This window comes from Hordeum vulgare, chromosome 3H (assembly GCF_904849725.1).
Source record: "Hordeum vulgare subsp. vulgare chromosome 3H, MorexV3_pseudomolecules_assembly, whole genome shotgun sequence".
Taxonomy (NCBI): Eukaryota; Viridiplantae; Streptophyta; class Magnoliopsida; order Poales; family Poaceae; genus Hordeum; species Hordeum vulgare.
The window spans coordinates 417,681,271-417,694,544 of NC_058520.1; the positions used below are offsets into that span (position 1 = coordinate 417,681,271).

Genomic DNA, 13,274 nt, shown 5'->3' on the forward strand with positions numbered 1-13,274 from the left:
GTAATTCATTTTACATATTGGTCCCTCGTGCTATAACAAGTGTATCTCCGCAACCGTAGCTCCGATTGAGGTAAAACCTGTGCCCACGCTTTCGTATCATCGAGCCCGTTTCGATAGTACAATTTCCATAATGTGTTTGCACAGTAGAAATGACTGTTTTGCTCTTGCCCACTGATTGAGCCTTCCGAGAGGGAAACCTCTCCAGCAAATCTTCCTGGCATTTTATTGCGCTTCTTCCCGGAGTATTCGTCGACCCCTAGGCAAGGCAACCTCTTATCATTAGGTCCGGACTTGCGTGACGACTTTGCTTGCACCTTGTGTGCTTATTTGTATCACGTGTTAGCCTGTATTTGCATGCACGTGTGATGATATCGGTAGTAGCTTCTAGCATTACTGTTTATCTAATTCCCTGTCTTGTTTACATATTACCATGCTAACAACAATATTGATAATAAGTATGTTGACATGATAGTACTAGGGTTTGATCTCATGCCATGATTATCAGCACTATTGTTTTGCTACACTATTGTTCAGCACTTATACTCGTCAAAGTAATGGTAAAGTGATGAATAAGTTGAGTGAGTTAACAAATGCAACCTTGTTGATTGATCTTGAGTCACCTGTTCGGGCTTACCCGTGCAACCACATTTGTTGTTGTGGGACGGCCTTGACTTGGTCTAATCGCGTGCTCTCTCACCGGTACCTCCAAAGAGGGAGGGTTAGGCATGCGTGCTACCCTGATCAGGTAGGCAGTGATAACCCCCTGAGCCAGTTGAGTTGTTTGTGACGACGTCCCCGTTTGGGATAGTTTAGTTTGGCCCCGACGGTGGTAGGTGTCATGAGGACACACGACCACCCACGGCAGGACTCCGGGGGAGGATGAATGTCGGTGGTACGATGGAAGAGTCACGGGTTAGACGAGTTTCGTTGGAGCAACACTGGTCCACCTGAATGGGATCACGAGGTCAGTGCTCCATAGTGTGGGTAAAGTGTGCAACCTCTGCAGAGTGTAAGAATCTATTGCAATAGCCGCGTCCACGGTATTAGACAGCCCGACCAGACGTGAGTAGGTGGTCAACCATATGAGTGTTAGTAATGATGGAAGAACTCATCTTGTGTGGATATCACAGGATGTCAGGAACATGATATGTTAGCCAAGAGATGGTTATATGATGAGTGGTCGAATGACCATGTGATGAGATTTCAATTCGTTCAGGTTGTATCACGAGTATATCGATAGTTGTGGGATAACCGAGAAGAGAGTAAGTTGACATTCCATAATAGTAAGTAATTTAAGTACTTGTTGCGATCTTTGCCATGCTAGTTAGGTAGCTTACATGCTTAATCCATGTTATGTTGTTTTTCTGTTAATTCCATGCCATGCTTAGAATAATCAGTATATAATTATAGAGCTAGCTTTGTTATGTGCTTGTTTGGATGTTATGTATTTGGTTGTCTTGAGAGTACATTCAAAGTACTCACGTGGCCTTGCACGTGGCCAGTTGCAGGAGAAGACTCGTCGTGCTAGATCATAACCCAGCTAGTCATGTGCGTTATGGAGCCCAGCCAGGGGCGTCGAGACCGTTGAATCAAGACCTTTGCTGCCATTTATTTAGCTTTGGATTTATGTAATATTGTTGAAAGCGATAGTATTGTAATACTCCATTATATTAATAAATCCCACTATAAGAAATATGTCAATACACGACGCTATATTTTCGTCGCTACATCGTCACGGTTTTTAATTTACGATGATCTTACGACAAAAAACCAAACGTCGAAAACGAAGCGTCAAAAACTGACAGCAACGACGTTTTGATCGAAATCGTCGTATATTTTACGACGATTCCTGGATCGTCGTAATCTTTACGACGATCATAAATCGTCGTTGACAATCTAACCTAGTCCTATGTGGCAGTCCTACGTGACAAAATTACGACGAAATCAAAACTTCATGGTTAAAATTAGCCCAACCCATTTCAATTATTTGTCTTATTGGGCTGGTTTTTATTTTTTGGGGCTTCTTCTTATTGGGCTTATTTTCGAGCCTTATCTTATTTACAAGCACTTCTAGTATTTCTTCAAAAAAATTTTATATCATTATAATTTGAGCCCTGACATTTTAGTGCCCAAATACATTTGATCCAGTTTCAGTTTTGACCTTTTTCATTTTTGAATTCAACAACATTTTGTTCCAAAACTTGGTTTCATTTCTATTTGTTGGGCTTTTTCAACCCAATTATTTGTCTAATATTTAATGCAACACTATTTCATATTCAAATCAAGAAAACTCCAAGTCAAATTAAAATCATTCATCATATAACATCACATAATACATCGCCCAGGTTTACATAACACAATAACTCATCTCATGAATACATTTTCTTACACATGAATATAGCAAGAACAGACAGAATTGCACAATAGAACAATGACACATCTGCTACTATCCCAACAGTATAATGGACTTCATTCTAGTTTTCTACGAGACATGCTCGAGATGCGACAACTTGTCATCCTACAAGAACATTGCACTGCACATGAATCAATCAAAAAAAATATAAAAAATATTAGAAATAAAAAAGATTTGTATTCATCCTGAAGATGATGTTCAAAGAAATGCGAACAAAAGTGAGAGAGACATGCACTTAGTTTTTTTTAGAGGAAGTTGTGCGCGCATAGACACGGTACCACACCATTCAAGATAATTAACGGAAACTAGACATAAACATAGGCCAAGTTCAAATCAAAATATGTAACTGTGAAGCCAAATCAAACAAACGAATATGTTTAGCCAACCAAGCAGGAGAGCACTAACCAAACAATGCTTCCCAGCTAGCTAGTACACTAGAACGTGACCATCCAACACGCATACACGCATCATGCAGGAATATATATGAACATTTTTCTGTAAGGGGGAAATCAAGACCTTATTAACCAAACAATGCTTCCTAGCTAGCTAGTACACTAGAACGTGACCATCCAACACGCATACACGCATCATGCAGGAATATATATGAACATTTTTCTGTAAGGGGGAAATCAAGACCTTATTTTGGAAGGACTAAAGAGCTCTTGAACGAGTTCTAGTCATCAAGTATATAAATCAAGCAATGCTCCACTTCTAATTTATTCCAGTATTTTTACTTCTAATATATTCCAGTATTTTTCGACATGTGTGATGCTTTTCTGGAAACATGGAGTAGAAGTATTTTTGGAAACATGAAAAAGCATGATTTATTATCCTGGAGTCTAGACAAGAGTTGTTCTGAGCATTGTTACTCGAGCGAAGAGGATGACTAAAAGCGTTCAATGGTTGAGAATATACCAACAGCTTCAAACTCTCCTAACGAAAGATTCAAGTGCTGGAAATCTAGAAGCGGGACAGATTATACAGTTACCTGAGTGGAGTAAGGGACAGTTTCCAACATAGAAATTTCAAACAAATGAGTCCATTTCCTGCATGAACATAAATTAAAGTTAGTGTTCAAAACTTAGCAAGTTTGTGTTAAGAACTTAAGCTCCTTACTGAAAACATAATGTACAACAGTTTGGCCACACCAAATCATATATTATTTTTTATTACTACTACTATATGGTTAGATTCAACTACTACGTCTCGTCTGGCAAGCTGACAATTAAATTGAGTGTACTGGAGTATACTGATGCAACTAGATTTGCATCCGTCACCTTCAAAAATCACATGGAAGGATATGCCACCGGAGTCCAGTACCCAACAACCAATGATGCGGTTCACACTGACAGTAAGAGAAAACAAATTAAACTTGTATAAATATGGACATGTGGGGGGCTGGTGGCTCAGTCTGCCGTCCAAGTGACCATGTTTAACCGATATAAGTTTAAGGTTTGTCTCCATGTTGCCAATAATGCAGCTTTTAAAGAATTGATTCACATACTGCAGAATAATTCAATTATAGTAAGAGTAAAACATGTTGCTATAGTTAATAAGGTAAGATGCCAGGCTGACCAGTCAAGAAATCTGCAGAAAAAACAAGATTTCCAGCCGAAAAAGAAAAAAGCTAAGGCATTCCCATCAACGTTTGGCCTTAATCAACATGCCATTCTTTTTAAGAAGACAAATATATAAGCAATAAGCAATACTCACTGCTAAATTCAGTGTGTTGTGGATTTCGATTGACAAGCAAATAAGCAATACTCACTCTAAGCTACCAGGACTAGCTAAACCAAGCATCAGTTTTAAAAAGCTCGGTTTAAGATACTTCAATGATGGGTGACATCTCAGTAGCATCTCCTTGTAACATCATATGCTTAGCTAACAAACTCCATTGTGCACCACAATAACAGAACCACCTCAAGCATCTCTACAACAATATATATATAGTGATGGCATGCCTAGCATCAGTTTTAAAAAGCTCGATTTTAGATACATCAAAGACCAAAAAAGGTCTCAGTGGTCTAAATGTTTCACATCCTGTGCTCAGCACACCATCATCATAACAACAACATCAATTCATCCTTACTCACATCACGGAACCGAAGAATGCAGTTGAAGAAAAACTCTAAAAGCGACAGGCTGCCTGCCACTGTCTACTACAGTAGCTCTGAACCACGACGTCCAGTAGTAGCGAGAGTGGCACCTACCAGATCTGCGCCGCCGTGGCTGCCGCTGTTGGTTCCATTGAACCTCCACGCCAGTGCCGCCGCCATCTTAGCCGTAGGTGACCGCCTGGAGCCGAGCAGATCAAGCTACCCGCTTCTTCCTCACTGCATCCGAGCTCTCAATCTGAAACCGACAGTAAAAGTGGAAAAAGGAAGAAACAACTCTTAGTGTAAATAAGCAAGAAATGAAAACCGACCAACCAGCCACAGAAATGGATCAAACTTACACAGCTTTTATTCCTGCTTCAAGCAATCTTACAGTCCCGTTCAACATGCCTTGCAGATGAGTGCAATTTAGAAATAAAAAATCATATGAGCTACGTAATAAACATCATGAGTTCAATAACATTTCTGATAAACAAATTGATGGGCAAACAATTTCCGCTTGCCTTGTGACTTCACCGGCCTCATTGGTCAGAACTTCTGTTCCTTTCCTTCCCACCACAACCTAGAGAAATGGGAAACAGTATTATACAGCAGATAAGGCAATCAGATGGCCTAACCACATGGCTTGGCAGATGCTCCTACAATACAATAAACATATAAGTAACGCGAATGGAATTGTTTACCAGCGAACTCTATAAGTTTTACTAATAAGAAACCCCTTTTGTCAACACAAGGAGAGCTTGCACATGCTAACAGTAACAGTATTATAAGCAACCCCTTTTGTCTGACATATGGAAAGCTTGCACATGGTGACAGCATTGCATATAAGATTTTATTTTTTTACCGTATTTTTTAATTTACACTCTCAACATTGCAATTTTGCTACTAGCTCATCAAGAGGCTTCCCGCAATCAAGTGCCTCTAGCCTAGCCAGATCAGATTTCCGCTCAATCATCTGAAGTAAAAGGATATCAAATGCATGAAACACTGACTAATATGTGAAAAAGAACCAGGTTTTACAAATTTAAGATCAAAAGCAGATTTAATTACATTTACTCATCTAGTATAAAAAGGCTATCATCCATATAGAAACAGGTCTTATAGAAGACTAAACGCGACACATATTTCCTCCATGCGATTCTTAATTGCTATTTTTTGAATCACTTTCTGGGTTACATACACAGAGTGTACTACTATGGCACACCATTACACTCTTCAAGAGGGAATCCCTGGGTGCTCGCTGGTAATGCCCACGTCGACGCAAGGTAATCCCTGGGCGCTCGCTGCGGCAAACGTGTTGAATGAATTTGGATCCATAAATGTGATTGATAAAGAAAGACTATGAAGAAAAGTAGTTTGACATTTTTCGTATTATAAATCTATGCCAAATGTTGAGACTAAAAATAAAAACAGTACATGAAGGCACCTGGAGGGTGGAGCAGGAGCTCACTTGGAGCTTAGGTGCTTTGCCCCCCATCTACGTTCTAAATAATATGGATGGCGGATGAGCAAGGGGAGGGTCAAGAGGGTGAGGACAAGCAAAGTAGCACGCACAAGGGATGAGACATGCTGTGATGTTTTAGAAAATAGTATTCGTCAAAATTGCACTTCTATATATTGATTTATGCCATTTTTTCGTTTTGCTGATTTCAGTGGGACAGTTTTGATCAAAATTTCTGCAGTCGACTATTTCACTGTGCTTTTTGACTTTGGTGGAAGGCCATTCAATCAAGATGAATAATAACATTGTTGTATTTCGAAATTAGTTATACTCTAATTCTATCTTCCCACTACCAAATCCAAATGGTATCCAAATGGTAGCTACCTCGATGAATTCGCACTGCTCTCACTCCACTGTAAGCCTGACCGCGATTCAGAAAATGGACCATGGACCAAATTTCATTCAAAATACCAGTGAATTTAATACAAATTAAATTAGTCAAATTAAATTAGTCAGTCGCTCTCATTGTCTAATTGATGATTACAAATTGTTGAGCACATGACTTGTAATTGATGGCTACAAGATGTTTCCTCATCAACTAGCAAACATGTTTCCCCAAACCCCATATATATGCTCGAACAGGTGGGGTGCATGTACAGTCTATATCAGGGTCAGCTCCTGGACCCTACACAATCCTCAACAACTGCAGCAGCACATTGCTAAAAATGTGATACCCAATCATGGAAAGCTACTATGTATGGATCGAGACAATGCCAAATCTAATCTTAGCATTCAGTGAAGCATTTCAGTCAAACACAGCAGCGTATGCTACGCTACTGAAGGATCGCCGACAAGAAGGGGTGATGAGATCCACATGCCACACCGGCTGCTGTAACGATGAATGGATCTAGGGGTTGGTTGGATGGGGGGATGGGTACCTATCCTGGTCGGCGGTGTCCCAGATCTGGGCCTTGAAGACCTTGTCGTCGACGTGGATGTTGCGGGTGGCGAACTCGACGCCGATGGTGGACTTGGACTCGAGGCTGAACTCGTTGCGGGTGAAGCGGGTGAGCAGGTTGGACTTGCCCAGCCCGGAGTCCCCGATCAGCACCACCTTGAACAGGTAATCGTAGTCGTCCTCCGTCCTGTACGTCATCTCCCTCTCAACTCCGGCCGCCTTCTTCCTCGTCGTCGGTGGATGGCTCCGGCCGCCTCCTTCCTCCTCCTGGAGGCCGGCGAGGCGCAGCGGCGTGGCCTGGGGCGCGCGCGCTGGCATGAGGTGGCGAGCGGGAGGGAGCTGGTCTCGTGCGGGATGGAGAGGGCCGGTGCAGCCGCTGGGGGAGGAGCGACGGGAGAGGTTGGAGGTGAGGAGCGGGGCGTGGGAGGCAGAGGGAGGCGGTGGCTGACTGGCGCCCGTGGGGAGGGGCCACGAGGGCCTGGGGAGCGGGGCAAGGCAATGGGATCGAGCGGCGGGGCGAGAGAGGCAGCGCAGGAGCGGGAAGGAGTGGGGCGCTAGCGAGAGAGAGATGCGCGGGGGGGGGGGGGAGCGGGAGGGGTGCGCTCGGGGCCAGGGGGTGGCGGCGCGTGGGAATGGGAACTCGGAGTGGGGCGGTTAGGGTTTCCTGGGGGTCTTATACCCCCACGAGAAATGGGCTTGTGGGTAGAATAGGTGGGCCGACGGCCCAGTTGGTGGGTGTTGTTCTTTTCCTTTTTTGTTTTATTTCTTTTTTATTATTATAGTTTTAGATTCATTTTATTTCAGTGCAATAAATACCTCTCACATTTAATAACTTTTAAAGGACAATCCCCCACGTAATTTTGACAAACATCGAACAGTTTTATTTTTATACTTGAAAACTTTCATCGTGTGTCTTTATTTTAAACTTGAATTCGAACCATTTTGAACTAACGCGAGATTGACGATAGCAATTACAGTGACGTGGCATCCTGTGCATAGTTTTACTATTGTTTAATCCGGGGATTCACCCATGTCTCGTGGGTTGGACAATCCCTCGGTAGGTATTTGGAAGAAGAATACAATAGAAGAATCTCACGAGGAGACTGAACTAAGCTCAAACATGAATTAGCACTCAAGTGTTTGATTAGCGGTGCTGGAAATGAACATAGAAAATGGGCCTAAAATTTGGCTGAGGGTGATCATCTACTAAGGAGACTCTCTTGGCAAATTTTTAGCTCAAATGGATGAATCTAAGTGGCACTTGCTTTGCAAAGTAACACACTGTGCATAAATATGGATGGTGAAGCTGCGATCAAATGAATCGATGGATTGAGATGAAATTTGGTGTATGATGTTAATTTGAGCATATGAAGGCACTGTAAAACAATTATACCATTTGGACATGCCAAAGTGACACTTTCTTCACAATGTGCCAATCTGGACAGAAAATGGTAATTGAAACTGGGCTCACATAGATAATTGGATTGAGATAAAATTTGGAGGAGGATGATAATTTGGGAAAATTAAGACAGTGTAAAAATTTCATAAAATTTGGATAAACAAAAATTGTACTTCCTTCACAATGCTCTCTACTGAATAGAATATTGGGAAAAATATTGAGGGAAACTGGCTGAATTAAATGAGCTAAAATTTGGTGGAGTGAGATTATATGGTCAGTTTCTTCCCGTGGTAAATTTCCATCAACTATAAAACAATATAAAATGTGGTTGCTTCACAAAATGAAAATATTACCAGAAACAAAGATTGGATGATGAGCTCACATGGATTGTTAGATGGGGCTAAAATTTTGTGGAGAGCTATGTTTTGGGCACATAGAGATGTGAAAAAAATTCAATTCATGAGGATATTCCTATCTACTACTTCTTTCACAAAGGTGTTAGCTAAACACAAACTTTGCAAATTTGTTGAGAAAGATTTACTAGGCAAATCGTTACGAAAGTTTTCATGAGGCAATGATTTGGATAGGAAAGAGTGCCCCAAAAATACGAGGGTAATCAAAGAAATAGAAATAACACTTCCTTCACAAAGTGCTATTCTGAATAGAATAGCAAAATGAACATTGCTGAATTATTTTTGAACTATGGAAGGAAGGGTTTTCACATATTTGAGGAATATATGATCCAAAGTATTTATGAGAATTTTTCAAGAATTTTTGGAATGACATAATAGTAGGTTGCTTCACAAACTAGGATGAGGTTGGATAGAATGGACCCACAAATGACATGTCAACATAGTTAGAACATGTTACGACATTTTTATAATCGTCGTAAAAGTTATGACGATCTCATCTTATGCGGTTATGACGTTTTTGACTCACATCGTCGTAATTTATATGTAGATTTGATCCCCTCAAACGGCTTACAACAATCTCGGAGGAAATCATCCGGTCTTATCCTAGGGACGGCCGTACGTCGGCCCTCTATCGGGGTGCCACATGTCAACATGGTGCAACATGTTGATGGAATACCCTCGGATCATCTTATCATCTCCTGATTTGGGCATGAGGGTGTACCTCGTAGTGGTGTTTCTAGTGGGTATCCTAGCTTGCTTGAAATACACGGAACCAAGCTTGTGCCTTCAAGTACTGGTGGGGCACTGTATTGTGCATACTAGTCATAGTGTTGTGATTCATTTTTCGCTCAGAGTACACTTCCAAATCACCCTCTTGTACCTTTGGGGTACCAATGATTGTATCCCACTCCTCCACAGTTAACTCATACATGTGACCTTCACTCATCCATACAATTCTACCAGCTCGATAAAATTGTGCGCTGGAGTAGAATTGCATGATCAATTCATCAATGCAGACAGATATCTCTTTTCCAACAAAATCTTCGATATCAATTGCCCTGAAATTTTCTTTCACATGAGGAAAGAAGTCTTCATATTCCTTGATGTATTCCCAGTCTACATATCTCATATCACTTAAAGAAGGACTCTTGTCTAATAACACTGTCTCATGGAAATCTTGTTGTTCCTTGTTGTGAAAGCAAGGACCAATGATTATCCTCCTCCTAACAGCATATGGATCTCCTACTCTCCAGTGTCTTAGACCTTGATCCCTTCTCTTCTTCGTATCCTGAGCATCTGGATGAGAATCATTGTGCATTGGTAGGTGAGCTCTCAATTTCCTCAACACAAAAGACCTTATTCCTCCTCTACAACAGTATCACCGGATGCAGAGCCCTTGTTCTTCTCTTGTGCAGATATATCCCTAGTAGTCGTCTTGGACTTAGGATCTACTAGCTTTTTGGACTTGCGAGCAGAAGGTTTAGTCTTGGGTGCAGACTTGCTTGGCATAGCATCTGCCATAAGCTTCTTCTTCTTGGAAGGAGGTGGATTAGCAGTTTTCCTCTTCCTCTTCTTCCTCAGCAGCTTCTTCTGGATCTTCATACATGGAGGTTGGCCTCCCGACAACATGCACTGTCCTCTCCTGATCCTCTTCTGCCCTGGCTTCTTTGCTTGCTTGGAAGACGGGTTCTCAAGGGTGAGCTGCACCCCTTTCCAAGTTGTCTGTGGAGCTCTCATAGATTCAGTCATGGCATGCTCCTTTCTCACAGTTTTCTTGATTGTAACCCTCTCCTTTTGCTTTTGGGCAGTGCTTTCTTCTGGAATGAAGTCAGCATCCTCCTCATATGAATCCAACTCCTTTCTGGACGTGGTAGCTGCCTTGGGCAAATCATGGGAGCTATGAGTATCTGGGTTAGAAGCAGTCCTCTGAGGAGTAGTGCCTAAGTCCAATTTCATACTAGGCTCTCTCGAATCATTCTCGCTATCGTCAGAGGCTGAGATACTGACCAGCAACGAAGCAAACAAGATGACCCTATGAATAGATGTAGAAGAGCTAGAGTGTAAGGTTCCCAATTTTAGTTGTGGGTGAGTTTTAGCAGTTGTAGTAAGTCAAGCGCACCCTAGACATGCACCCCTACACATATCACTAGAAATGCATGATCATCTCATCATTCGAGGCAGTCATCTCTTTTCCAACTAAATCTTCAATATCAATTGCCCTGAAATTCTCACTCACACGAGGGAAGAAATCATCATGTTCCTTGATGTATTCCGAGTCCACATATCTCATGTCACTAATTGCGAGACTCTTGTCAAATAACACTACCTCATAGAAATCTTGTTGCTCCTTGGTGTGAATACGTGGATCAATAGATGTTCTCCTCCCAACAGCATAGGGATCTGCAGTTCTCCAGTGTCTCACACCTTGATCACTTCTCTTTTCCATATCCTCAGCAACTGGATGAGCATCATTGTGTAATGGCAAATTAACTCTCAACTTCCTCAGCATAGAAATATCTTCTTCCTCCTCTGCAGCAGCATCTCTGGATGCAGAGCCCTTGTTATTCGTTGCTGCAGGTATATACCTAGTAGTCTTGTTGGGAGCTAGTAGCCTCTTAGATTTAGGAGTAAAAGGCTTTGTCTTGGGTGCATACCTGCTTGGCATGGCATCTGTCATAAGCTTCTTCTTCTTGGAAGGAGGTGGATTTGCAGTTTCCTCTTCCTCTTCCTCCTAAACAGCCTCTGCTGGATCTTCATACATGGAGGTTGGCTTTCTTCTGCCCCGGCTTCTTAGCGTGCTTGGAAGAGGGGTTCTCAAGGGTGAGTTTCATCCCTTCCTGAGGTGTCCCCGGAGCTCTCATAGAATCTGTCCTAGCATACTCCTTTTTCATAGTTTTCTTGATTGTGATCCTCTCTGTTTGCTTTTGGGGAATTCTTTATTCTAGAATGAAGTCAGCATCCTCCTCATCAGAATTAAGTTTCTTCCTAGACCTGGTAGCTGCCTTTGGCAAATCATGTGATCTTGGAGTACCTGGGTCAAAAGCTGTCCTCTGTGGACTTGTGCCTGAGTGCATTTCTACACTGGGCTCTCTCGAAACATTCTGGCTATCGTGTCAACCTGACATACTGACAAGCAACCAAGAAAACAAGCTGACCTTCTGAATAGAAGTAGAAGAGCAGAAGTGGATGAGCATCACAAAATTCAGAAGTTTTCAAGAAATTTGAACTCGAAGTCTTAAGTTCAATTTCAGCTAAAAGGATTTCGGTTCCACCAAGTCAAAGTTTGCGGAGCCACCAAGCCAAACAACCTCCTTAACAGAAACTTGGTAGGATTTTCGGTTTCATCGAAAAGAGGAACTCAATTTCACCGAGATTGTTCTTTGTAGCCCTAAAACGTATATCGGTATCAGTCAGACTGATTTTTCCGACTCGGTGACAAAAAGATTCATGTTGCGAACGGCTAAACCTAAAAACTTCTTGTTCTCTAATCTAATTGGCATTTCTTCCGGATAGGAATATTACAATCATGGATTGTAGATGGATTAATCCTATTTGCGCAAGATTCGGATAAAGGAGCTCAAAAAGGGGCGAAGTATTTACCCTACTTTCGGTGAAGACCTCCTACGGCGGCGGCGGCGGGTGAGATTGCCGACAAAGACGAGGACTCCTGCGGTGACGGGGCACGGGAGATGAACGTCGATGTCTTGGAGACGAGAGCACGACAGCAAGGGGGTTGCAGAAGTGACGATTGACGATTGAATTTCAAAAGTCAGTCCCGCTGGATATATATATCCCTTATTGTCGGTGACATCAAGTTGGAAATATCGGTGCCACCAAGCTCCATAATTGTCTCGTGATAGTGAAACTCGGTGAGGCTGAGAATTTCCTATCGATGGTACCGAGATCATAAAACCTGATCAACCCTAGTGCTTCGGTGTGATCGAGATTTTGGGGTTGGTCACACCGAGTGGCACATGGGAGGTTTTGGAAGTTAGCTCTTATCGAGACGGATCTCCGTGTGCTCCTGACACAGAGTGTGCCTAAAGTGCTTGCTCAAATTTTGTGATGTAGTATGAATAGAATTTGAGACGGGAAAGCATAGATATCTAGACAGGGGTACTAGGCATTCTTGTATATCCAATTGGCCAAATAAAGTACAAAGACAAATAATAATAATTGGATATCCTTGAATGTGCAAAAATATGCATACCAACATGCTCACACAATAAGATATCAAATAAAACATGGAAAACATGCACAACCACTCTAGTATCTACGAAGCACTTTGGTGGAGATAAAGTCATCTATATATGAGTATATTGACATAGGATCCAAGCAAGAATACTTGATCATAGGTCATACTCATCGTTTAAGCACAAGTGGGGTTGCCACTTTTACGTAAAGCTTTCAATGCGTTCACACCTTAAGAGATGCTTATACTCAAGTCTTAGAGTAAAGCTCCCCTTTATGTGACATCTCCCCTAAGAATGATAAACTAACCTTGGGTTTTGTCGTAGAAGACTTCATTTATGTGTA

General features: G+C 42.0%; 1 protein-coding gene and 2 pseudogenes across 4 annotated transcripts; all 3 read right to left on the minus strand.

The window, feature by feature from the left end:
- Positions 1 to 2,367: 2,367 nt before the first annotated feature.
- Positions 2,368 to 7,516, minus strand: LOC123444052 (ras-related protein Rab-11C-like). Of its 4 annotated transcripts, none has more exons than XM_045120657.1 (8): positions 6,907 to 7,515; positions 5,732 to 5,810; positions 5,031 to 5,089; positions 4,869 to 4,928; positions 4,680 to 4,765; positions 4,624 to 4,630; positions 3,402 to 3,459; positions 2,368 to 2,534 (listed from the first exon to the last, which is right to left on the minus strand). In XM_045120657.1, the coding sequence occupies exons 1-5, from the start codon at positions 7,242 to 7,244 to the stop codon at positions 4,744 to 4,746; spliced, it is 558 nt and encodes a 185-aa protein (XP_044976592.1). In that variant the 5' UTR covers positions 7,245 to 7,515; the 3' UTR covers positions 2,368 to 2,534; positions 3,402 to 3,459; positions 4,624 to 4,630; positions 4,680 to 4,743. The 4 variants fall into 4 exon arrangements, with proteins under 4 accessions (XP_044976592.1, XP_044976589.1, XP_044976588.1 ...); XM_045120654.1 differs by having other exon boundaries at positions 2,368 to 2,518; positions 5,708 to 5,810; XM_045120653.1 differs by having other exon boundaries at positions 5,708 to 5,810.
- Positions 4,207 to 4,292, minus strand: LOC123445908 (annotated as a pseudogene).
- Positions 4,375 to 4,461, minus strand: LOC123445773 (annotated as a pseudogene).
- Positions 7,517 to 13,274: the final 5,758 nt, after the last annotated feature.

What these genes read in the sequence shown, in the direction of transcription:
- LOC123444052 (XM_045120654.1), bottom strand. Translation starts at nt 7,244, where the DNA reads ATGCCAGCGCGCGCGCCCCAGGCCACGCCGCTGCGCCTCGCCGGCCTC. An exon ending in GACACCGCCGACCAGGATAG is followed by an intron (nt 5,811 to 6,906) that starts GTACCCATCCCC and finishes CGTTTGCCGCAG; the next exon opens with CGAGCGCCCAGGGATTACCT. An exon ending in GAGGCCGGTGAAGTCACAAG is followed by an intron (nt 4,929 to 5,030) that starts GCAAGCGGAAAT and finishes TCTAAATTGCAC; the next exon opens with TCATCTGCAAGGCATGTTGA.